The sequence below is a fragment of the Melanostigma gelatinosum genome, assembly GCF_949748355.1.
Source record: "Melanostigma gelatinosum genome assembly, chromosome: 11".
NCBI lineage: Eukaryota > Metazoa > Chordata > Actinopteri > Perciformes > Zoarcidae > Melanostigma > Melanostigma gelatinosum.
In genome coordinates, this window is record NC_136644.1 from 7,109,366 (window position 1) to 7,134,224 (window position 24,859).

Consider the following 24,859-nt stretch of genomic DNA (forward strand, 5'->3'; position numbering starts at 1 on the left):
GCACACACGTTGGTTAACATTGTCACATGCTTCTTTAATTTACTTTTGTTTTGTAGTTTATCGAACTCATCTGGCAAAAGGTTTGAATACTGCGAGAAGGCCTTTTAAGGACCGCCCACAGGAAGTGGAGACGGAAAAGAGGGGGACTTGCTGGAAGAACCTTTTATACCTGTGTCTACACTTGAGTTTAGAAATATCAAAAGAGTCTCTTTTTGTTTGGATTTGTTTACATAAGCTGGAAACTAGTACTTTCTGCGTAGATCATTTCTTACAATATCTTTAAGTGTGTTGGATGTTTAATGTTGTTGTCGGTCAAGTTTCCCCTCGTCTCTGTGAAGGGCTCGTCCATGTTTGTGTGTCATTTGTAAGTTTCATTATGCTGAAGTTTTAGTTTCATTCGTTTTTAGTTTTTGTTTTCCAGCTACTTTTCTAGTTGCTTTGTTATATTGTGATTTATTCAATTTTTGCAACTTTATCAAAGCAATGCTTCTTTTTGTAATCCAACAAAGGCAGAGGCTAAACAAGCTGAAGGTACACAGGCTAACTGACTAACTGAATCCACGTCAACGATAAGAGGTGAGCACGACGAGTGCTTTGTAGAGGTTACCAACTGTACAGTGGAACAAGTTTGTCTTTATTCATTTGCTCAACTTTAAGCTGTGGAACTGTATTGTAAGTATATCTGTCAGATCTTGTTTCTTTGATGCCTGTGGTTTCGTTTGACATGCACTTCCTGCCCTCTACTGACAAACACGTGAGTCTCCGTAAGTTAGAAATGAGATAAAGCAAGATAAAAAAAAAATACAAAACCCACCAACAGAAACAACCAGAAACCAGATTTATCACAATTTATGAAAATCACGTTATTCATTACCATTCTGATGGTGATATACAATTCAAATTAACATTAAAACTGATTTACAACAACCATTAGCATCATCACCATCTTTACCATCATCATTCTCCTTTTTATAATAACACTATATCATATCTGTGTCTTATTTACCCCATTATGAATATGTGGATTACATTAGATATGTATTCATAACTTATGTGAGAACTCGACACCTGCAAACCAACCACACAAACATCCCCCCCGCCACCCCCAAGTACGTGGTTTGTGCCCACGTGTGCTTTCGCACAGCCTTCGAACACAACCTTCAAACATATCTGCCCAAATTTGTTTTTCAGAAGCTACATTTGCTCTCACTATCACTCATACTTCCTTTTGCCTCTCTTACGTGTCCATCGTTTACTGTTATAGCGCTCGCTCGGTTTGTATCATTTCAGTGAATAAACTGTTTTGCATACAAAAGGTATGAGACCATGAATAACCTCATTAAAGCATTTAATCAGAATGCTATTAAAGAAAATAAACACACAAATATAAATGGTTGAATATTGATCCATTGTTTAAACATGTATTTCACATTTTGTCTCACGTGTGTTGATGAAATCAGTCCAAAAAAATAAACCAGCCCTCGAGAAGAAGATGGGCAAGGTAAGCAATGCTAAGAACAATCAAGCGGCGTTGTTGGTCATAACTTCATACACATTATCATTGGGGACCTGCTGCGGGACACCTGTCGTGCTTCTGCTGCTGCCAGTCCGTCGTCTCACCTGTTGGTGGTCAAATATCACTGTTGAAATTGTCTGATAGTGTGACGGTATGTACAGATAACAGAGAATTACAGTCATTATTTTAAAGACCTTCTGAAGACCACATTTTGGGAAACTGAAGACTGAACTTTTTTTGTGCAAATGTTAACAATACAAGAAATCCTGCTTTACAGACTGAAATGAGTTAAAAGGAACCAACTCAAGGGCTCTGGCTGTGTCACTGTGTCACTGGTGAAAATGTGCTGTCATGTAAATGTGTATAAAACTTGTCCTTATATGTATGTTGTTTGAAAAAAGTAATAAAATGCAATCGGATCAGAGAAACGTTTCATTTTGAAATTACAGCTTACAGGTCTCCTGAATTAAAATGTTCAATTTTTATAGTGGATAGTTCCACCTAAAATGAAAAACCTATATTTTTCCTTTTACCTGCAGTGCTATTTATCAATCGAGATTGTTTTGGTGTGAGTTGCCTCGTTCTGGAGGAATCGGCAGTAGAGATGTCTGCCCTCTCTCTAATACTATGGGACTATATGTGGTGCTCGGAATTTGAAAAAAATAAATAAAAATTTGAAAAGCTCAACAGCCATGTGTCTTTCCAGAAATCATGACTCGGTCGCTCGAGATTAGCGGTACTAGTTTCTACACAACACACAAGGTCTGAGTAACCGGGTCAAAGTGGGCGGCTCTGGACGTCGCCATCAGCAGAGATGGGCAAAAATACATCAAAATGTATTTTGAGACAAAATACCCCTCAAATCAAAGTATCTAAAATACAAAATACTGGTGCCAGAAAATGTAACAAAATACAATACATGTATTCTGTATTTAAAATATAGGAAACACTTTTTTTTCTGGATTTTCCTTTTTCTCACAATTTGGTATGAGCATTCAGGTTTGGGCTATATAATGTAATATAATTATATATAATGTACACAAAGCTCTGGTGAAGCCCACAGAAAGGAAGAACAGTCACAGACACGTCAGTGTAACTCAGCACATCTGTGCTTGTTGATGGTCCTTCTTGAACATCATCTTGCTGAGACATGCTGTCCACCTGGCCAACTGTAAAATGTCTGAAGTAATAAAACTAAGAATGCTTTCATAATATGCCTTTTAAATAAAATAAATTGGATATTTAATGTTTTTTTGTTGTTTTTTAACAAATGGACATCTACTGTCATAGCCTGGCTAACTGTGAACTATATTATCTGCCAGTAATTGATATGGCATTATGACATTCACATTGAGAAGATACAGCATAACTTGTCGCTAGCTTGATATTATAACCATCACATGTACAATAGGCTATGTAGCCAGACCCAGACATAAATTATACATCAAGCGAGTTGACATCTGTCAAACTCAGATCAAATATTTACGTTGCCAGACAATCCGTTGAACTTGAATATCTGAAGACTGAACTCGTGAACTGTTTATTGATTCGTGGAGAAAGTATTTTGAGTATTTTGAATACAAAATTACTCGAATTAAAAATTGTCTTACAAATTACGCTCGATTTTTTATGTTTTTATGTGAGAGACCTGAACTCACCCTCGGGACGACCAGCAGGAGGAAGATGATGGTCAGCGTACCGATGGTGCAGGCGGCGAGGATGATCAACACCAGCGGTGGACTTCTCTCATCGGCGAGGGCGCAAGGCGCTTCTGTTGAATTGGAACACTGTCCTGCTCCTGTGTGAAAAGGAGGAAAAGGTGTTGTGCTAGCTGGGCGTGGGTGGGCCTCTGAAACTAAAAGTAGATCGATATTCTACTTGTATAGATAGACGAGCACGTGGGAAACAGCTCAGGACAACAACATACATGGTCTCCAGTGGTTGCGTATTCAGAAGTATTTAGAATTCAGATCCTTTACTCAATGATAACACAATGGAAATATCAGCAATATGTATCTACATGAATAATATAAAGTTTTTTCATATGCTCTCTATTTTAAATAGTCTCTCATTATGTGTATTCTTTTGGCTTAGAGGACTATTGAGGGGGTTGTAGGATAATATACGGTACATTTCTGTATTTCATCCCCTTCCTCCAACGTGCAAAGCTGAGTTTGTGGAAAAGGGAAGGGTTACCACTGCCATACTTTTCTACGTCTTGGCTATTTATCAGCTCCAAAGAAAAGGAGAGAAAACATTGAATAAAAACGGAACAAGATTGGCAAATATCAATATTTTCACACATACAGAAGTGGGGTCAACAAAACCCAAATACAACACCCATCCAGTTTAATATCTTTATGAACTTATCATATTTTATAAATATATGTTTTGTATGTATCTTCATGAGCCATCACACTTGGCTGTTGGTGGAGTAAAAAGTTAATTTCGTTTAGTTTTTAAGAAGATGAAAGAAAAAGACGCACCTCTAACAAAAAGTGTGCAGACGCTGCATTGCACCTCAGGGCCTTTAAACTTGACGAAGACACAGCTGTAGAAGCCAGAGTCCTTCACAGTCAGCTTGCTGATGGTGACGGTGAGGTTCTTCAGAGATCCCTCCGTCTGAATCCTGTCTCTGAAGCTTGGAGCCAGTGTGATTTTATCAGTTGCCCCTCGAATGAGGTAGTAGTAAAGCACCTGTCTCCGCTTCGGGCGGTTGTGATACAGATACATCCCGTCATACCCTTCGATGCTGCTGGAACATCCCGCGGAGGAACAGCTCAAGGTGACCTTCTCGCCAGACTCTCGCCACACTCCGTTGTTCTCTGTCGTAAAAAAAAAAGGGAGACAAACTGTCGGAAGCCGGCACATAAACTTTTACAGCTTTAAAATAATTCTTTAAATGTTTTAAGGGAATGAAATGGTCGTGTACCTGCATTGGCACAAACACAGAGCAACAGAGAGCACCAACGGAGGAGCTTCATCTTGCAGCACTGACTGCACGCTGTTTTTGTCTCTCACATATAGAAAGTGCGGCAAACAGTGCTTCCTTTCCTGCTTGATGTGGTGTGATGTGTCACACTGGTTGACACATGTGTCAGTCAACACTTAAGTCAAAATGTCTGCTGTGGAAAAGGGTCTTTTAATTGGGTATATTTTGACTGTAGATAAATATCGACGTCACCTGCCTCTGATGAATTACCCCTACCAGTGCATTAACTTTGCTCTCATTTTAGATCCATTCCTCCCCACCAGTGGTCCTCACAGTCTTCCTGCCGTTCCCAGTCACCTACTCCTCCCACTGTCCACAGACCTTTGTCACAGCAGGCATTTAGGCTTTTCAGAGCAGGAAAAGCATTGAAAACAACCGCCGAATGGAACATTTGGAAACACAAACATTTCATGCAAAACTGAAATGGGAAAAAGAACTAGGTGTGAATATGACAGAAGATGAATGGTTGTATATTTGGAGAACACAACAGTCTTCAACCTCCTCGCGTACTTTGAGAGAACATTGTTAGAAGAATTTAATATGATTCTTTATTACCTCCCAAATTAGAAGCAAATATCTGTCTGTTGTTCAATGTTGGAGGGAATGTGGGGTGGTCAATGTAGACCATTCACAGGTACTTTGGTCGTGTCCTGAAACAGTTCTGGGGAAATGTCCATATTGTTACAGTCAGAATTCTGGGCTATGATAGCAAAGGCATGTGTTGCGCTACTTTGGTAATAGGACAGGAGTACTGGGATACTTGATGCTACTGAGACACTATTATCAATCTGTGCTTCTCCCGCAGTGACAAGTCAAGATGTCTGCTGTGAAAAAAGGCCCATTGCCTCATTAACCCCACAGTATATCTACCTTACCGGTAACTCGTATTATTTGAACATTGATATCGATAGATATAGAGATTATTTTCTCCGTCCAGAGGATCATGCGGTCGGTAGCATGTGTGCGTGTTTCCGTGTGTCTGTCCATGGCTAAACTCACATTCTGCTGCAGCAAACTGCATAATATTTTTGGGTGGCCAGTTCTGCTCAAGGACCTCTCGTGGTTGCGGTGACACCCGCTTTCTTAAAACACCTTTTATTGCCTGTTTTTATGCTGCTACTGACTGCCAGTCATAATATGGCATGCATCTGTCTCGTTGATTTAAAGCAGGGGTGCCCACACTTTTTCGGCTTGCGAGCTACTTTTAAAATGACGAAGTCAAAATGATCTACCTACATTAAAAATGCTGAATATCTATTTATATATATATATATATATATAGGCAAGGCAAGTTTATTTGTATAGCACATTTCAACAAGGGAATTCAAAGTGCTTCACATAAAACCATTAAAAGCATCAAAACATAAGGTGAAAAAGGAGATTTAAGAACAATTAAGAACATTCATTGCATTAAACATTTTTTTTTTAAACAGTGTAAGAAATAAAATACAGTAGTAAAATGCAGAAATGCAGGAAATTGATTAATATATGAATTGAATGAGCCCTGGACTTCAGCTGAATGTCAGCTTGCAGTGTCAGGATCTCATCCTCCACTCCAGACGAGTTCAGGTGAAACAGCGTTGACATTTTTGATGCGAGTGAATCAACCTCAATATCTTCCCCAAATGTGCAGCACATAAGTGTAGCAACTGGCTCGAGTAAAGCAAAGTCTGGAAAGCGTTTGTCAAACTCTGACAGACACTTGTCAACCTGCTCTGTGTAGCGCGCGCTGTCGAGTTACGCACACGCCTTCCGCTGAGTCTCCAGTTCTGACGCCAGGTTTTGGAAGTTTCCCAAATCATGGCGCTGCAGCTTTAGATTCTTTAGTAGAAATAAATTGGAAGGCTAACGAATGAGCTCACCGGAGTTTTGCGGTTGACCACGCATACGTGGTGACCCATGTGTTAGAAAATCAAGTGGCAAATGCCATGAGGAAATCAAATTTTTTTTGAATGGCATGCGATCTACCCGCACTACCTCCGCGATCGACCGGTCGATCGCGATCGACGTATTGGGCACCCCTGATTTAAAGGAATGAGGTGAGATCACCCCCTGGTGGAGGGTTTACAACTTTAAAAAAATGTAAAAAAACAGCAACGTCAACAAAATCTTTCAACATAATGGTGGTGGACAAAATAACAGGAACACCTTACAGTATACTGCAATACATCACAATTCCAACAGAATTAAGTTCTGTAGCCACTGACAGAACCCAACCCCGTTACATTAAAAAATAAACAACAATCAACGACTAATCTATTGCTCAACCTGTAATCAACGCCCCCGACTCTGCTCTGAACTCCCACAAATGGTCAGCAGTGGCCTTCGACAAACATCTTTCTCCAGACCACACTTGGAAGTCTACGGTCATACGTTCACTGGGCGGACTTTTTAAATGTTGCCTTGAAAAGATAACAGAATTCTGACCCTGTGCTGAGCCTATAGTGACGGTCAGAAGTGATCTTGGCTGGATGTAGCCTGCAGATTTGAAAGCCGTCGTGGACTTACATGTGATGTACGTGGGTTTGGATGGACAATCTGCACATCCACATTAAAACCCAGGCCAAAAACACTGAAGGCTGTGGGCCTATAGACAAGCAGAAGTAGACTCTCTCTGGGCCCTGATGTCATCTGCATGGAACAACCCATTAAAAACATCTTGCTTCTGCCTATTGCACTGCAATCCGATTCACAATGAGGAACTCATTGAAAGTGCGTTCCTCTCAGTGTACAAGAGAGCTTATCTGGCACTTATTCAGAAAAGCAGCAGAAACAGATTTCATTTTCAGATCTAGGGCTCATCAAACTCCCTCTACAGTCAGCCCCCAACTATAACAACTCAACTTGGAATATCTTCTTATGAAAACATATATATATATATATACATGTATGTATAAAGAATGGAATTCAACAGCACCGTAAACTGCAGCCTCTATAAAAATACAATGTAATATTTCATTGCCAGTTTGTTCTGTGTCAGTGCAATGTTTTTGTTTGTTTGTTCAGCATTTTATCCATTTTTTCTAATGTGTTGGCTGTGATTTGAAAAAGTCAAATGTGGAAATGCCGTTCATCTGTGCTGCTCTGCCCCAAACATGTTGTAATGCTATTTGTCCAATAGATGGCAGGATTGAGATGGAACAAATTCTCCAATATTCGCCTTAAATGTGGGTGAAAATGACTATAGAGTCAAAGGCTTTCAGAATAAAGTATCACAATAAGCCATTTTTTAGTTCTGTTCCAAAAATGATACAAAAGACACAACATTCATCAGCAGAGAGAGAACAATAAGGCTGGAATAAAAACATTTTTGAACGTGTGCCAGAATTTCTTCATTTCTTTTCGTAGACATGCAAAGATGCAACAGATTATTTTTAATAGAAGAAGAGAAGGAGATACGAGGATGAGAATACGGCACCGTTATCAAATCATTAAGATGAACTTGAATACCAGCCAATGCATCTGGACATGTCAACGTGTTAACATTTGACATCAGAAATGATGTCATAATATCTGTGTTCACATGAAACGGCGGGAGGAGAATTACCAGAAAAGTGCCGTTGGTTTTCATCATATCAATACATTGTTGACAAGTACAGCCATGTCTGAAATATAATCTACATGAGTGCACAGCAACAAACAAAAAAATCATTCACACGGATCTCTTTTTCAATTCAAAATGTGTTTAATTACACGGAAATAAATCACAGATCAGTTGTGACGGTGAATGTTAATCATTAAAACACAGCAGTGAAAAGTCATTACAAACACACAGCATTACAATTTCACAGATTTATAAAAACAGTTATATACAAAAAACAAAGACAACAATGCTCTTCTGTTCAGTTTTTTTTTTAATTTCCAGAATGATCTTTCAAATGAAAAGCTTAATGGCATTTTTCTCGATCCAAAAAGTCAATGATTAACTCTGTCAGGGAACACGATTACTTCTCCACTTTGTACCTGATAAGGTGCTTTTCTGTTGTTAACTCTCAACTTTTGCCAACTTTACATTTCTATGAGAGCTGGTGTCAGATGAAAAGAAGAATGAAACAAGAAACCTGCCTGAAGACAAGGGTTGATTTGTCAATAAAGTTGCTCGCTGCTGCCAAAAGTTACATAAACAGTTTTGTCTGAGAGAGCCAGAGGAACATAAACATGTGTTTTTGGTTTTCTTCCACCTCACGCTATTTTCCAACAGAAAGTAAGTGAAGATCATGTGACGTGCGTCCAGCTTCTATCTTGTGTACTTCCTCAGTGGTTAGAATAAGGATATGAGATTTGCTGGGGTTGACTGTTCTCAGGCAGTGAGGGGCAACACCGCACTCAAAGTTGGCCAGTTGATCTTGTAAGTCTTTAAGCAGGACACAAACAATGAGGCACTTCTGAACAAGGACTCTTAAAAAGGAAAAGGCTGGTGATATTCTCCAAGAACCCTTTTCATGCAAAGAACCCTTTATTCAAATAAAGAGTTCTTCAAGGATTGTCGAAACCAGAGCCGACACAGGTATAAAAGGTTCTTCCAGCAACCCAAAACAGTGCTTTTATGAGGACACGCTGAAGATCCTTTCAGGTTCTAATTAGCACCTTTATTTCTAACAGTGTATACTTTGAGTCAATGCCACTGTTGTCGTTTTCTTCATGGGATTTGTTGACAGTAAGAAAAATATCGTTGAACTCTCTTCTTTTAGCACAATCACAAAACTAGGGCTACTTGTCAAGTTGTGGAACGTGAAAAAGGCAAAAAATAAAAAATCTGTAAAATCAGACTACTAAACTAGCAACTTCGGTTACATTTCCCCAGAACACACACACACACACACACCACACACACACACACACACACACACACACCCCCCTGCCCCATCACATTAACATGATTCAAAGTTTTCCTCGTAACATTGACATGACAAGAGGAAGTAAGAGGGAGGGCCACTTCTGCCAAGCTGCCAACGGCTACAGTTAATGCATGGGCACAATAAAACAAAACACTTCCTCCAACAACCAAAACGAGATCCAACGCCATCCAAACTATCAGGTTGGTTTTCGGTGATGTTACACATTGCTCCCGATGTGGTTGTCAAGAGTTTTAAGTCCGTCGAGATCCTTCTTTCAATTGATTTAAGAGTGTTTTCTTAGTACGTTTATATGAATGAAGCACTTACAATTCCTCTGATGAATCACAGTAATACAAGTTATCCCTGGTTATATATACGGAGCTGTTTGCAATCGGCAAAGTACAACGATAGGGTGGAGATTAGCATACAAGGAAGTGTTGATTTCGGAGGCTGCCAGTAAATTTGCACATGTGATCTGACTCTGTGTGTGTGGGAGAGAGAGAGAGAGAGAGAGAGAGCTTTCAGATGTCTGATATTGTATTGAAGACTGCAAATATTATAGAGAGCATTATAATTACCTCAGGCCAAGTTTCTTTATCGGCAAGTTTCTTTAGCATTTCTCATCACCTGCAAAAAGATTTAACATCAAAGTTGTTATCGAGTGTATTTGAAGTTTTATTAGTGAGACACACTGAGTCAAAATACTGCCATTCTGACATACCTTCCTCGCCATCTGATGTGCCGATCTTGTGATGCTCACCTGGAAGAAATCAGAAGGTGTTAACGTGGTTTCCAATGGGAGGGCGTCAAACCATCACCACATTGAGAAAGTTTGTGACAAGCAAGCAGAGGCAGGTCCCGTACGGTGAGAGCGTCCGAAACAAGAGTCAGGTTAGATTCTAAAAAGTGATTCGTGACCGAGCACCATGTTTCCCCACAAGCCACGGAAAAAAGGCTGTAATCTATATCCTAGTTATTATCACTGTGCTTCCCCAGACATCTTTAAAGTCAGAGGAAGCCCAGTGAGAAGTTTAGATGTGTTGATACCCAGTCAGTGCAGGAACAGTCAAGTTCTTTGGTCAGTGATCAACATGTGCTCCCACTGAGTTGACGTTTAAAACACAGCGGGAGTACATGCCTCAACAGGCTTGGAATGAGATCAGAAATGTGTGTGTACACGGGGAGTGAGTCTGCTTTCATGTTGTCCCGGAGGCGACTGAGTCAAAGTAGTTTTGACGATTCATTTTAGCTGATTAAACCACTCATTATTGCGTCAGAAGGTCTGTCGTAGATATGTAGTGTTTCAGGCAGCTAAAACGAGTCGATAGGTAGAAGAATCAACAGGTAGAACCTTTCATTTACACCTCTCAAAAGAGACACATGTGGAACAAAAACAGCAGCAATAGTCTGTCCAAAGGTGGACGTACCCATAAGGGGTGTTGTGGAGTGTCTTCGGGCCTCTGTGAAGAAAACGACGGGAGAATGAAAATCAGACATCTACTCGTGTCCTACCAAACCAATCTTTGTCATCCATTTTGTGTTTTGGCCTCATGATAGGTTTATAGCACCCACACTACTTGATTTGACTGAACAACGTAGCAGCATGTACTTTCCCGTCCTGAATAGTATTGGCTACTTGCCAGGTGTTCTACAGGTTTGTCCACTTCCTACTATTGTGACGTCAAGTGTAATCCAGTACGTTGTTGTTTGTTGGAAAGACAACGGAATACATGCAGTTGGGTATGTTCACACAGCGACATGAAATAGATATTTAAGAGGGAATTATGAGCTGCTAAACCTCCTAACATTAGCTCTCAGCCTGCGGCATCTCTTCAAGTTATATTTGCTCCTTTTTTTGCCTTTCTTTCCTCTGCTGGTCCGATCCGTGACTCAAAACCCCGAAAAGATCGGAACCACAAGTTCAGTGATGGGTTGCACCCCTAACTGATGAAATCCCACGCAACATTTGAGAGCGTTAGTCTTCAAATTTCCCGATCAGATATCATAGCAATAGTGCGAGAGTATCATAGCAATAGTGCGAGAGTATCATAGCAATAGTGCGAGAGTATCATAGCAATAGTGCGAGAGTATCATAGCAATAGTGCGAGAGTATCATAGCAATAGTGCGAGAGTATGTCTGCAGTTGTACATCAGTAATGCTGCGAGTCACTACGCACCACTGTTTATCGGAGTTTAAAGGAAGTATGAACAGGAAGAATAACCCGAAACCTCTTTCAATGTTAGGGAGAACCTGATTATTGTTTTAAGACGGACTTAAACCGTCCCTTCTGGAATATCTCAGTGATTTTTTTTTTTTTTTAAAGTATTAAGAAAACTGCAGCTAATGATGTGTCTGTAAGTCTGAAACGGTGACTGTGATGCAATCTTGTAATAAATGAAATCAGCACAGTTTGTTAATCTCCCTTCTACCTTTCGTAGTTTGTGCTAATACTCAATAATATATGTGTCGGAAATGTGTGTGTACGCGGGGAGTGAGTCTGCTTTCATGTTGTCCCGGAGGCGACTGAGTCAAAGTAGTTTTGACGATTCATTTTAGCTGATTAAACCACTCATTATTGCGTCAGAAGGTCTGTCGTAGATATGTAGTGTTTCAGGCAGCTAAAACGAGTCGATAGGTAGAAGAATCAACAGGTAGAACCTTTCATTTACACCTCTCAAAAGAGACACATGTGGAACAAAAACAGCAGCAATAGTCTGTCCAAAGGTGGACGTACCCATAAGGGGTGTTGTGGAGTGTCTTCGGGCCTCTGTGAAGAAAACGACGGGAGAATGAAAATCAGACATCTACTCGTGTCCTACCAAACCAATCTTTGTCATCCATTTTGTGTTTTGGCCTCATGATAGGTTTATAGCACCCACACTACTTGATTTGACTGAACAACGTAGCAGCATGTACTTTCCCGTCCTGAATAGTATTGGCTACTTGCCAGGTGTTCTACAGGTTTGTCCACTTCCTACTATTGTGACGTCAAGTGTAATCCAGTACGTTGTTGTTTGTTGGAAAGACACCGGAATACATGCAGTTGGGTATGTTCTCACAGCGACATGAAATAGATATTTAAGAGGGAATTATGAGCTGCTAAACCTCCTAACATTAGCTCTCAGCCTGCGGCATCTCTTCAAGTTATATTTGCTCCTTTTTTTGCCTTTCTTTCCTCTGCTGGTCCGATCCGTGACTCAAAACCCCGAAAAGATCGGAACCACAAGTTCAGTGATGGGTTGCACCCCTAACTGATGAAATCCCACGCAACATTTGAGAGCGTTAGTCTTCAAATTTCCCGATCAGATATCATAGCAATAGTGCGAGAGTATCATAGCAATAGTGCGAGAGTATCATAGCAATAGTGCGAGAGTATCATAGCAATAGTGCGAGAGTATCATAGCAATAGTGCGAGAGTATGTCTGCAGTTGTACATCAGTAATGCTGCGAGTCACTACGCACCACTGTTTATCGGAGTTTAAAGGAAGTATGAACAGGAAGAATAACCCGAAACCTCTTTCAATGTTAGAGAGAACCTGATTATTGTTTTAAGACGGACTTAAACCGTCCCTTCTGGAATATCTCAGTGATTTTATTTTTTTTTTAAAGTATTAAGAAAACTGCAGCTAATGATGTGTCTGTAAGTCTGAAACGGTGACTGTGATGCAATCTTGTAATAAATGAAATCAGCACAGTTTGTGAATCTCCTTTCTACCTTTCGTAGTTTGTGCTAATACTCAATAATATATGTGTCGGGTTCATTTTGAGCCCAACGAGGGTCTGTGTAGGTACTCACGTTGAGATCGCCTTCTGTAAACCAGCAGCGCAAGCAGCAACCCTGCGATCAGCGATCCGATGACCACCACGGGAGCCGCTATTTTGGTGGCTGGATCCAACTCCTTCCGAAACGCCGTTTCTGAATGAATCAAATTGAACAAAAACAGATCGTTTCAACGCTCTCGTACTTCAGGTCGAGACCAAAAAGAGTAAAGATGGAAGTGCACTTGATTCAAATGAGGTGTGCACTGTTGACAAAGTTTTCCCGTCAACGAGAACGCAAGGAACTGAAGACATCTCATCAGGGCTGCGTAGCCTTCTTCCCTTGTGAGGAGCATTGTTTTGAAAAAGATTTCAGATTCAAGCCAAGTTCCCACTGTCAAAGATCGCTGTGCTGCCCACACTACACAACTTGCTGTCTTGTTGTAGAGTCTTGAAGTTAAATTATATTGACGGTACATTATATAATATCATGCACCAGACAGGACCTTCAAACGAGCGATCGGCAGAACTTTCCTTGCAGTCTTGCTTGTTGATGTTATCACTGGTTTCCACGTCTTTAGTATTTATAGCCTGTTTCCTCTCGGTTTCTCAGCGTTCACTATTTACACGGCTTGTAAACAGACATGCCGAGATGTTTCTTTTCTTTCTTCTTTCATGACCAACAAGCTCCATTCAACTACAATTTTTTCTCTTTTGTTTCTGCCGGGAACGACCTCCTGCGCCAACACAAAACATGCGCTTCCGTACACGCGCTCGGTCAGTTTATTATCATTTAAATTTCAGGTAAAGCATGACCTCACATGTGACAGTGGCCGAAATCGCTGTGTGACATTTTTATTGCGTGAAGCAAATACCTGCAGATTTTGGTGTGTTTAGCACTTTGAATGTGGCCTCTTGCTCTTTGCCTCCGCTGGCATTGAACACACCGCAGGTGTAATCGGAGACGTTGGATCCTTGCTCCAAAACCAGCTTGCTGGAGAGCTGAAACAGACCGCTTTTGGTCGCCTTCGCCTCCATTTGAGAGTCCTTTGTCAGCTCCCTGTCGAGCTCATCGAACCAGCGAAGTTTTCCTTCTGGGTAGCCGCGATCAGACTCGCACGTCAGGGTACCGCCTGTATCCAGAGTTATTGCCTCAGGGTTGGAGAGGATAGCTGGCTTGCTGTATTTGGCTGCAAAGAGTAAACGAGAAAAAAACACGCGATCATTAAGCTGAACGTTGCACCGGGACGTCAAACAAACGACACCGATTAAGTGTCACAAAATGAAGTTGACCATTATGTGTGAAGAAAGACAAATAAAGAAACTGGCCCCTGCACTGGCTGTGATTATTTGTAAAACTGAAACTAAAAGTACATAAAGACAGAAAGTGAAATACCAATGTGATAGGTCAGGAAAGTCCCCTGGATCTCAATTACAATTCTTCAAGCACATTTTCTGTTTTAATGTTCACAGAATCAACTTGACTCACGGTTTACTGTGAAATGAGTCGGGATTAGTTTTGAAGATGAACACGACACTCAAATCGGTCACCTCTCCGTGCCGAATACTTCGAAATGTTTCGACCACGAGGCTGGAGGCGCTCACCTGTGACTTTAAGGCTGGTGGTTTGAGTTTGAATACCGCTGGTTGTCGTCACCATGCATTCATAAAGTCCATCGTGCTCCACTGCAGTGTTGCTGATGAGCAGGGACACGTTCATGTTTCTGTTATTCCAGGCCGGCTCAGCAAATGAATAGCCTGGCTGCTCCCCTGGAAACTCCCCATCGTGAAAGACCAGTAAGGCTGGAAGAAAGCCTCGCGTCGAGGCTTTCTTCCAGGTGACCACCCGGATATCCGTGTTCTCGTCTGGGGGGTCGATGACACACTCCAGCAGCGACTGCTGGCCATACTGTCCCAGCATTTCAGCCTTGCATTTCAGACTTATAAATCCGTCTGTAGAAGAAAATATGAGGATGAGAAGTTACATCAGTAGGAAGCAGTCTTTCATAATTCAAATTCTCTGATTTAGGCAGAATTTACCTGTCTTTGCGTTTCCTACGCCGATTGAGATGACAGTGAAAATAAGGAGGATACCCATTGAGGCCATGTTCATTTCCCTGAAATGACAGAATAAACAGTTCTTTATGCGTTGATCAAGACAAATGTAACCACCAAAGACGTCTGATTAGTACATTCATCACATCAATGATAATAGCAATTTAAAAGTGTGCTGCTCCAGGATGTACTTACTTACACAGCGTTCAGTTCAGTTTTTCTGCTCCACATATCTGGAACAACGTTTGTTGAACCACATTCAATTAATATATTAATCAATTTCCTGCATTTCTGCATTTTACTACTGTATTTAATTTCTTACACTGTTCTTAATTGCTGTTAAATCTCCTTTTCTTTTGCCTTATGTTTTGATGCTTTTAATGGTTTTAAAAGGACTGCACAATATATCGCCATTTCCTCCGGGACCGAGTTCGTGCAAGGCGTACACTATAAAACGCAGATCGGCAGAGATCTTTTCCAGACGTGGTTTGTGTGCGAGTAATTGCAGAATTGCGGCAGTGTATGGTTGATTGCGTGCAGCGTAATGTCTCAGGGAGACATCGATTATTGTTTCAATGTATGCTTTAAATCTCCTTTACTTTTTACTACTGAATTTTATTTCTTACACTGTTTCTTTAATTGTTTTAAAATCTCCTTTTCTTTTGCCTTATGTTTTGATGCTTTTAATGGTTTTATGTGAAGCACTTTGAATTACCTTGTTGTTGAAATGTGCTATACAAATAAACTTGCCTTGCCTTGCCTTACTTACATATTTGTTTTGCAACAATCCTGTGCTGGTTGCACAAGATTGATTACGTTTACCAGAGGATTTTACAGGCGCTGTGGTGGTTTTACAATGCGGGTAACTCTGCATCAGGAACCTTTAACTGCCGCCCTTATTATGACTGTGTGGCCTTTAGCTGTTTTGTTGTGAGAGATGCTGAGAGATTGCATTTTTTTCAATGCGATTGCAAATGTCTACTTGTTGAAGAAGGTACGATAAAGGTAGAACAAATAAGCTAAATGTGCATGAAAAAAGGGGATTTGTGTTACTTGTTGGCCTTCAAGTATTGAAAGTGATTAAAACAGGACTCGTTCACTGTTCTCAAGTGGTTTGTAGTGATGCATTTTGGTTCAGTTGGATCTTTCTCTGTGTGAAATGGAACCGAAACAAAAGGGGTTTACAAACTCACCAGCTGATTCGGACCAGAGCAAACAAAGGACGGAGGCAAAGTGCAGCCCTCGTTGTCACTTTCGTCTCTAAAGAATAATGACACCATCAGCATTAAGCCTGGCTTTCACTCTGTCGGCAAAATGTCTACAACGGAAACACTGGGATACTTTATCACAGCACCGAGATTAGGGTTTCTAGTTCAAATTGGATTACGGTTTCCTTATACCCTCCGGCAGTTTGGAAAGCTTCTCCTAATTTGATCTCGAGATCTTCATTTTCACTTTTGTTCCTTTTTGTAACTTGACCTCATCGTGCCGACCCGGTGAAGACTTTGCATGCATGCGTCGAGAGAGAGAGAGAGAGTATGCGTTGCCCACACCTGGCAACAACGCCTATATGCTTATTTGAAACATTTGATCCTGAAGGTGGTTTGATACCGAATCAAATAAAAGGAAACGAGAGCCTCAGTTAAAACCTCTGATCACACTTTACTGCTCGTCGTTTCTCATATTGTAACTGGCGGTCTGACATGAACCCTGCGTGTTTAAAGTGTGTGTGTGTATTTACTTGCACTTGAACTGACGCTTCAGCCCGCACATTAAAACAGACAAGGGGTCATACTGAAAGAGAAAGCAGAGAGATTGTTTTGTCTAACCGCTTGAAGAGTTTCTGAGATCGCCAGAGATTTGGCAATGTCCTCCGGATTTTCAAATACTTCTGAGAATCCCCGGCACTCCTTTTTCTTTCCTTTCAGAATGATTGTAGCACACTCCCACACACACACACACACACACTGCCGTTTCTAAACTATTTGCTGACTTTACTTCAGTTTATTTTGATCCCTTCCCCTCACCTGTGTGAACTCACTCCTTCTGCCTGAAAAACTTGTCTTTGTGGACGTGATTGGGGAATTCCGACATTCCACCTGGACAATGAGTTGAAAAGAGGAGCACAGTACGAGTATATATCACACGCAAGTGCTTTCCCCAAAAGGATAATCGAGCCACTGCAGCTGTGGGGGTGGCGGATGCGTGTCTGAAACTCTTGGGACACAGTCGAGTAAACATCTGCACTCCCCCACAAAACCACGCCAGGAATTGTTAACAGACTGAACAGATCATCTCATCAAACCCTGGGGTTGTGGATACACATGGGGGACCGGTCACATGCCGCCATCCATTGCAATTATGTGCGTTGTGTGCAGATTTTCACCTGTACGTGCACATCCAACGTTTTCTGACTATGCAGACGAGGATGGGCCAAGAAAATGGAGAAGTTTCAGGATGTCAGTTTGCCGCGAGGAAAAGAATGCATACTTAGTGTGCGTCTATCTCCATTTACACAAAGTGTTGTGTTGGAGTTTGTGACATTCAAAATTTTATATTAACACCAACATTTACATTTTTTCACTTCCAAATACCGGTTATCAGCTTCCGACCTTGATTTCTAATGAACAGTATCAGAATCTGACTTAATTAAACATATATATATATATATATATATATATATATATATATATATATATATATATATATATATGTTATGTATTATTACGAGGGGAAAGACAGGAGTATGACAAACCGGCTATATGACATAAATCTGAAGCACATAACCACCAGGACTCCCTGCACAATTATATTTAGAAATCTCTTAAAGAATTGTGACCAAGACATGTAGGCTACAGAGTAAACCTGTCAATGCAATATCGTCACTGCTTGTAAAATACCTCAAATATATCTTTGGCTTTTCTTTTTTTGTTGTTGCTATTTCTTGTTGCTTATTAGCCCAAAAAACATGACAATACCAGTCTAACTGTGATAAAATAATATGAGCTGATACAGCGGCCCGGCTGACATGACACTAGCTGACAACCCCATCCACTTTTAGGAATCCCTGAATCTGACAGAGGAGTTGGTGGAGAGCCTTTGGGAACGTTGGCATCAACATAAAGTCGGTCTCTTGTCTTTTTCCAACGAACTCTTTTCCTCTTCTGGCTGAGGAGTGTTTTAAAGTCATGAAAAAAGATATCAACATGTCGGTCAAGTGAGTCATGTCCTCACTTTCATCATGATGCCCTTGTGCAACTTCCACTCAGTCAGAACTCTACAACCACACAGTCAGTGTTATTGTCTTGTCGATGATCTATGCCCCAGATACTGTCGTGTACACTTTATCTGCACACACCTCAAGCCCAGCGTTTCGAAAGAGAAGGCGCTGAAAAAACTCCCTTCACGACACTTCTGGAGCTATATTTGGAGCGAGGTCGAGCTCGCGACGTTATTTTAATAAACGCGAGTCGAGCCATTTCCTCTTCGTGACTTAACAAAAAAATAATGAGATACATTGAAAGTTCGAGAATGAGATACATTGAAAGTTCGACAATTAGATACATTGAAAGTTCGCCTCCTTCCACTGCCGCTTCAGTAACTGTAACAAGATAAAATAGACGCACATAACGCCATATTAAACTGGACATACCGCATGTAGGTCAGTTTGAGCCACCGTACATCTGCCCTGTGTCACCGCTCACTAACACAAACACGCAACACGTAGACTGCCAACGTGTCACGCCACGCTGCCCACACCACAATAATGTGTCATGTCAAACTCACCGTACACGCTCCTCGACAAGGCGACGTCTCTCCAGTGTTGGAAGAAATATTTGACTCTCGGCTGGACATGGAGTGTCTAGTTACTTCTTACTTTCACTTTCAGTTTGAGTCAGTGGAATTATGTGATTGGCTGTGCTGCGTGTACGGAACCAAGGCAAACTCACTGAGCGAGTATACAAATAAACTTGCCTTGCCTTGAGAATTAGTCAACGTTTAAATGCTCACGGTAGGATTTACTACTTTTTTCTCTCTGAAAATACACGAAGGATAGGTTCACATTTGTTTGAAGTCTGTTCATAAAATAATAGTACGGTGCCCATATGGACACTTAAAAAATAAATTATGTTCATACTGGCCATGAAATTAATTTTCAATGTAAATCACGAGGGCGAAAAATCCAGTTTTGTGCAAAAGAGTATTCAAATGTTTAAAAGTTTTTAAAATATGGAAGATATCTTCCAGTTACAAACTTATCTTTTTAGTAAAACATTTCCTCTGTGTTTTTTCCCCCATGAACACACACATACACACAGCAAAGACATGGACTCATGGTCAAAATTGATTTTTAATATTCACTTCCACTTTGTGCCATTTTTCATGATTTCAAATTTCTGCAGCAACTCAACATCCAGCGACGGGAATTGGCATAGGATGCAAAACAGACGCGTCTTTGCATCACAACACTTTCAGAAACAAGACACCACAAGAGCTATATTTCAGAAATGTTGTTCTTCCTCCGTGACGGCTGCAGTCGCCGCACACGACTCAACAAGACAGAAGCAGGAGGGAGTTTAACTTTTGGTTTTTAAATAATGCGACGATGACATGTACAAAAAGGCTGTTGTATCTTTCTAGTGAGCAGGATGATGAACACATGTAGAAGGTGGGGAGGGGAGGGGGGGGGGGGGAGTAAACACATCGCAAAAAAGGCTGAGCTGTCATAAGGTCACTTGTCAAATCTAGGATGGGTTTACCAACACTTCAGGACCAACAACATTCCATTGACTGGCAATAGAGAAGCTCAGGGCACCTTCTTGCTGGTGTAACATAGTTGAAGAGGTTCAGGTTAAATCCCGCTAAATGGGAAAAGTCCGCCACCTGCTGTTATAAATGTGTACCTGCACTGAATATCCCCAAAGGACTATGAGGTAATCTAGACGCAAGGGACTATGGGTAATCCTGAACGTGACGGAGGATTTACTGAAGGTAACGGGTCCGTGAATGTCCGTGGACAATATAATGTTAACTAACTTTAAAAGTACACAAGAGTTGAGCTGGCTTTATTTTGTTGAATATTATTTGTCTTAGATAATATTCGCCATGTTTTTATTAAGTTAACTATATGTTTTTTATGTGTTTTATTGCCAGTAAAAAGGTTGCCAATACAGCTAACGTTAGCTAATACTAACTTGATGCCGTCTTTCTAGACAGAGCATGCGCAGTTGTCCGCAAGATGACCCATTCTTCCATGTTGTCCTTTGTCATAAATGCAGGTATGTTACAGTATGTTCTATCGTCTACATGTTTACTCAGTTATACAATTGTTATTATAAAATGAAAAAGGTAACAGTTCAGTGTGAGAAATCTGTATAAATATAGTTTTGGTTATATATACTTTTGTAATTCTCCTCATACATTTAAGAGAGACAATTTATGTTCTATTTCGGCTATTTTATTTAAATGAAATTAAACCCACTATACGATCACTGTATCAATGTCAACTATGGGTAATCCTGAACGTGACGGAGGATTTACTGAAGACAGAGCATGCGCAGTTGTCCGCAAGATGACCCATTCTTCCATGTTGTCCTTTGTCATAAATGCAGATGTGGAATAAACCTGCTGTTACCACAAGCCTGACCAGCCCCGAGAGATTCATTTAGCCAGGAGACATCTTCACAGAGGTTACATTGGTGCCGTGACCCGTCCATGACTACGCCGGACCGGGCAGATGTCTTCTCACCACTGCATCATGTTGGGGCTGCAATTCTTTCTTCACTGTATCTAACTGTCAGGTTTATGTAGCTAACTACAGCCATATTCCCTTGAGACTGTGTGAGACTGAGTGAGTATTTTGCTATTAAGTATGAGTCTCAATGAATTTGGTACCTCCGATATGACTCCTATCAGTTTTGGCAGGGGTAGGGGGCTGCGTACCACACCTGTTCCATTTTCACTAGGTGACCGTCAGGTGGGGGATAGAACAGCTTATGGTGAGGATTTGGTGCACAGTCCTTTCAGACGTAGGGAAGTAGTGACACCTCAGAGTCAGCCAATAGTTGCGTTACATCCACCACAGTGCACTAGTACATCAGTTCCAGACCCTCCCCTTGATGATGTGAGACTAGTTGACCAAATGAGCACTATTGTGCAGCAGATAGGGCAGCAGCTAGCTGATAGCATTATGTCACACCTCAACACATCAAGCCCTGCAGCTTCTGTGCATACAAGTCCTGAAGAAACATTCCAAAAGAGAGACTCCAGCCGCACACTGGATCTCTCCCAAGTCCAGCTGGTAACTCAGAGAGGAGTCAAGGACCCACCTGTATTCCGAGGGGAGAGTTCGGATACGCTGGCTGTTAACGAATGGGAAGAATCAATGAAGAATTACATCAGAAAGAGTGGTGTTCAGCTTGAGAATCAGGCTGAGGAAATTCTCAGCCACCTGAGAGGCAGAGCAAAGGACGTTGTGAGATTTGGAATAAGAAACGGTGAAGTTGATGTCCGGCATAACCCACAGGCCATCTATGGACTCCTGCGCAGACATTTCAGTACGAGCCACTGCTCCTCTGTGCCTCTGGCTGACTTTTATTCCACCACGGCAAAAGAACAGGAGGATCCATATGAGTATTGGCTTAGACTGAACCGAGCAGCTGATGTTGCTGCAAGTGGTCTTGAAGAGCAGGGTAAAATGTTTGACAACCCCAGTGTTGAAGTTACACGGATGTTCATCAGACACTGCCCCAGTAAAGATCTAGCTCTTACCTTTAGGTCCAAGACAATGGATAAATGGTCGGCTCGTGAAGTTCAGGAAGTGTTAGATGAATACCATCTAGAGAAGGGACTCAGGTCTTCTACAGAGAGGGGTAGCAAAATCAACATGAATAAAGTTGAGGTTAGTGCTAATGCTACTTCAGTTTCAGACATCCCCGAACAGAAAAAGGCTGTGAGTCAAGAGACCTCCACTCTGGAGAGGTTAATTGGAATGCTAGAGAAAGTGTTGCTCCAGGGCCCGGGTTATGCTCAAGCCAACAAAAAGCCACATTCCAACAACAGGCTTCCGAGAGTTGAGGGATTAAATGAGACACCATGTTCCATTTGTAAAGACGGTTCTCACTCTGCCCTCACACACTGTCGAGAGAACAGGCTCTGTTTCCTGTGCCACTTACCTGGCCACCCAAGACGCAACTGCCCAGAGGGAAGACGTCCTTCTGACTATGGTCAGCAGGGAAACTGAATGATCTGCGTGCAGGGGAGGACAGCGCAGATCAAGTGAGTGAACCTCCCACCTTGGATTTGACAGACATTGATGATTATGAAACATTGTATCACACCTACAGCAGCATAGTGCCATCACAAAAAACACTGATTGTGCAAGGCTTGCAGAGACTCTCAAAGACTGACAGCCTATTCTACACAGATGTCACCACTGATGGAGAGCATGTTCTCAGAGCATTAATAGACAGTGGATCTATGGCATGCACTGTAAGTGAGGCAGCTGCCACAAAACTTTCACAGTCCATCCCTAACATTGAAAAGAAATCAGCTGAGGACTTTGTTATTGTTGGCTGTGGGGGTCACCTCATCACACCTTCTGCCATGTATGACCTCACTGCATCAGTTTATGGCTATAAGGTGATAATTCCTGTTCTAGTTGTGCCAGGCCAAACTGATGAAATGATTCTCGGCAGCAATGCCATCAAGTGGCTCATACCACGGATGAAAGAAGCTGTTAGTGGCCAAAACATTACGTCTCCAGTGAACAGTGCTCCAAATGATAAGTTGCCCCATTTGGCATCCCTGCTGTCCTACTCGGATGAATGGGAAGGCGGTGCAATGCCAAACAGAATCGGCACAGCTAAACTCAAAAGATGTGTCACTCTACAGCCGATGTCTGAACATTTAGTGTGGGCTAAATTGCCTGCATCTGACATCACTGGAGTGGGGAGTACGGTCATCATCGAACCCACCCAGTCCAAAGCCAGGCCTGCTCAAATTATGGTGGGGAGGGTTGTTACTCTCTTATGGGGAGATGGTTGGGTTCCAGTCAAAATAGTAAATCCCACTGACAAGCCTCTCACCATTAAAAGAAATGCAAAGGTTGCAGATGTGTCCCCCTGTCTTTCTGTGCAGGACTTACCTGAACCCGATCGCATCCAATGCAGTGCGCAATACACACAGAGCGCACCACCTGCACCAAGGTCGGAAGAGGAGATATCGCGCATCCTAAATGACATGGGCCTGCAGGACGTGGACCTCTCATCTTGTGAAGTTTCCCTCGAATGGAAGGATAAGCTGCTGCAGCTCATTGAGCAGTATGAGTCCACCTTTTCGAGGCACAAAATGGACTGTGGTGAGGCGGCAGATTTTGTCCACAGAATCCGCTTAGTGGATGACAAGCCCTTCAGACTTCCATTCAGGCGGGTCTCACCGTGCCATTATGACAAGCTTCGTACAGCTCTGAATGAGATGGAGGAATTGGGAATAATTCGTAAATCTCAGAGCGAGTATTCATCTCCCCTCGTCCTGGTTGTCAAGCCGACAAAGGATCTTCGCATCTGTAATGACTTCAGGTGGTTGAACGCAAGAACAGTGAAGGACGCACATCCGTTGCCTCATCAGACAGACTCCCTTGCTGCACTTGGTGGCAATGTGTTCTTCTCCACAATGGACCTAACATCAGGGTTCTACAATGTCAGGCTGCACGAGGACGACAAGAAATACACAGCGTTTTCCTCCCCATTCGGTCTCCATGAGTATAACAGGATGCCTCAGGGCCTGACAAACAGTCCTGCCACTTTTATGCGAATGATGATGTCCATCTTTGGCGATGAGAACTTCACAAGTCTGTTATGCTACCTGGATGACCTTATGGTGTTTGCTCCATCTGAACAGGTTGCACTTGAGCGTCTGCAGATGGTTTTCTCACGCCTTGCTGCTAACAACCTGAAGCTCGCACCTAAGAAGTGCCACTTTCTTCGCCGGTCTGTCAAGTTTCTGGGACACATCATATGTGGAGATGGTGTTAGGACGGATCCAAGTAAAGTACAGGCTATAAATGATGTGCAGGAAGCTGATCTGATGGACTCTGATGGGAAAACACCTTGTGCTAAGAAAATCAGATCTTTCTTGGGAATGGTTCTCTACTACCATCATTTTATTGAGGGATGTTCAGCTAAAGCTAAGCCACTGTTCAACCTTGTGGCTGAGCCTCCCACACCACACAAAAGAGGAAGAGGCCATAAACCAAAATTCAAAAGAGGCCATGTTAAACTGTCCCCGACTGACTGGACTGATGAGTGCAGGGAAGCATTCAGAACTTTGAAACATGAGCTTGTGCACAGTGTCGCGTTGGCCCATCCAGATTTTGATGCACCATTCATCCTCGCTGTTGACGCCTCCTTTGATGGCCTAGGAGCTGTACTCTCGCAGTTGCCTCCTGATGGAAAGATTGCCAGACCAGTGGCGTTTGCCAGCAAGACACTGTCACACTCCCAGCTGAACTATCCAGCACATCGGCTGGAGTTTCTCGCTCTTAAATGGGCGGTCTGTGACAAATTTAGCCATTGGCTAAAAGGGCGATGTTTCTCAGTCTGGACGGATAATAATCCATTGACATACATCTTAACTAAGCCTAGGTTAGATGCATGTGAACAAAGATGGGTTTCAAGGCTTGCAGCATACAGTTTTGA

General features: G+C 41.9%; 2 protein-coding genes across 4 annotated transcripts; both read right to left on the bottom strand.

Moving 5' to 3' along the window:
* Positions 1-1,013: 1,013 nt before the first annotated feature.
* Positions 1,014-4,581, bottom strand: LOC306785193 (uncharacterized protein). The gene is made up of 4 exons (XM_079279436.1): positions 4,449-4,581; positions 4,003-4,341; positions 3,175-3,314; positions 1,014-1,620 (listed from the first exon to the last, which is right to left on the bottom strand). The coding sequence occupies exons 1-4, from the start codon at positions 4,498-4,500 to the stop codon at positions 1,522-1,524; spliced, it is 630 nt and encodes a 209-aa protein (XP_079135562.1). The 5' UTR covers positions 4,501-4,581; the 3' UTR covers positions 1,014-1,521.
* A 3,616-nt stretch (positions 4,582-8,197) lies between these two features.
* On the bottom strand, positions 8,198-19,048 carry LOC306784978 (CD276 antigen). Of its 3 annotated transcripts, none has more exons than XM_079279190.1 (9): positions 18,948-19,048; positions 15,147-15,223; positions 14,712-15,059; positions 13,982-14,296; positions 13,144-13,263; positions 12,082-12,114; positions 10,068-10,106; positions 9,925-9,973; positions 8,198-9,827 (listed from the first exon to the last, which is right to left on the bottom strand). In XM_079279190.1, exons 2-8 carry the CDS (start codon positions 15,217-15,219, stop codon positions 9,957-9,959), a joined length of 945 nt encoding a protein of 314 aa, XP_079135316.1. In that variant the 5' UTR covers positions 15,220-15,223; positions 18,948-19,048; the 3' UTR covers positions 8,198-9,827; positions 9,925-9,956. The 3 variants fall into 3 exon arrangements, with proteins under 3 accessions (XP_079135316.1, XP_079135315.1, XP_079135317.1); XM_079279189.1 differs by lacking the exon at positions 18,948-19,048 and adding an exon at positions 18,814-18,866; XM_079279191.1 differs by lacking the exons at positions 12,082-12,114; positions 18,948-19,048 and adding an exon at positions 18,814-18,864.
* Between the last annotated feature and the right edge of the window lie 5,811 nt (positions 19,049-24,859).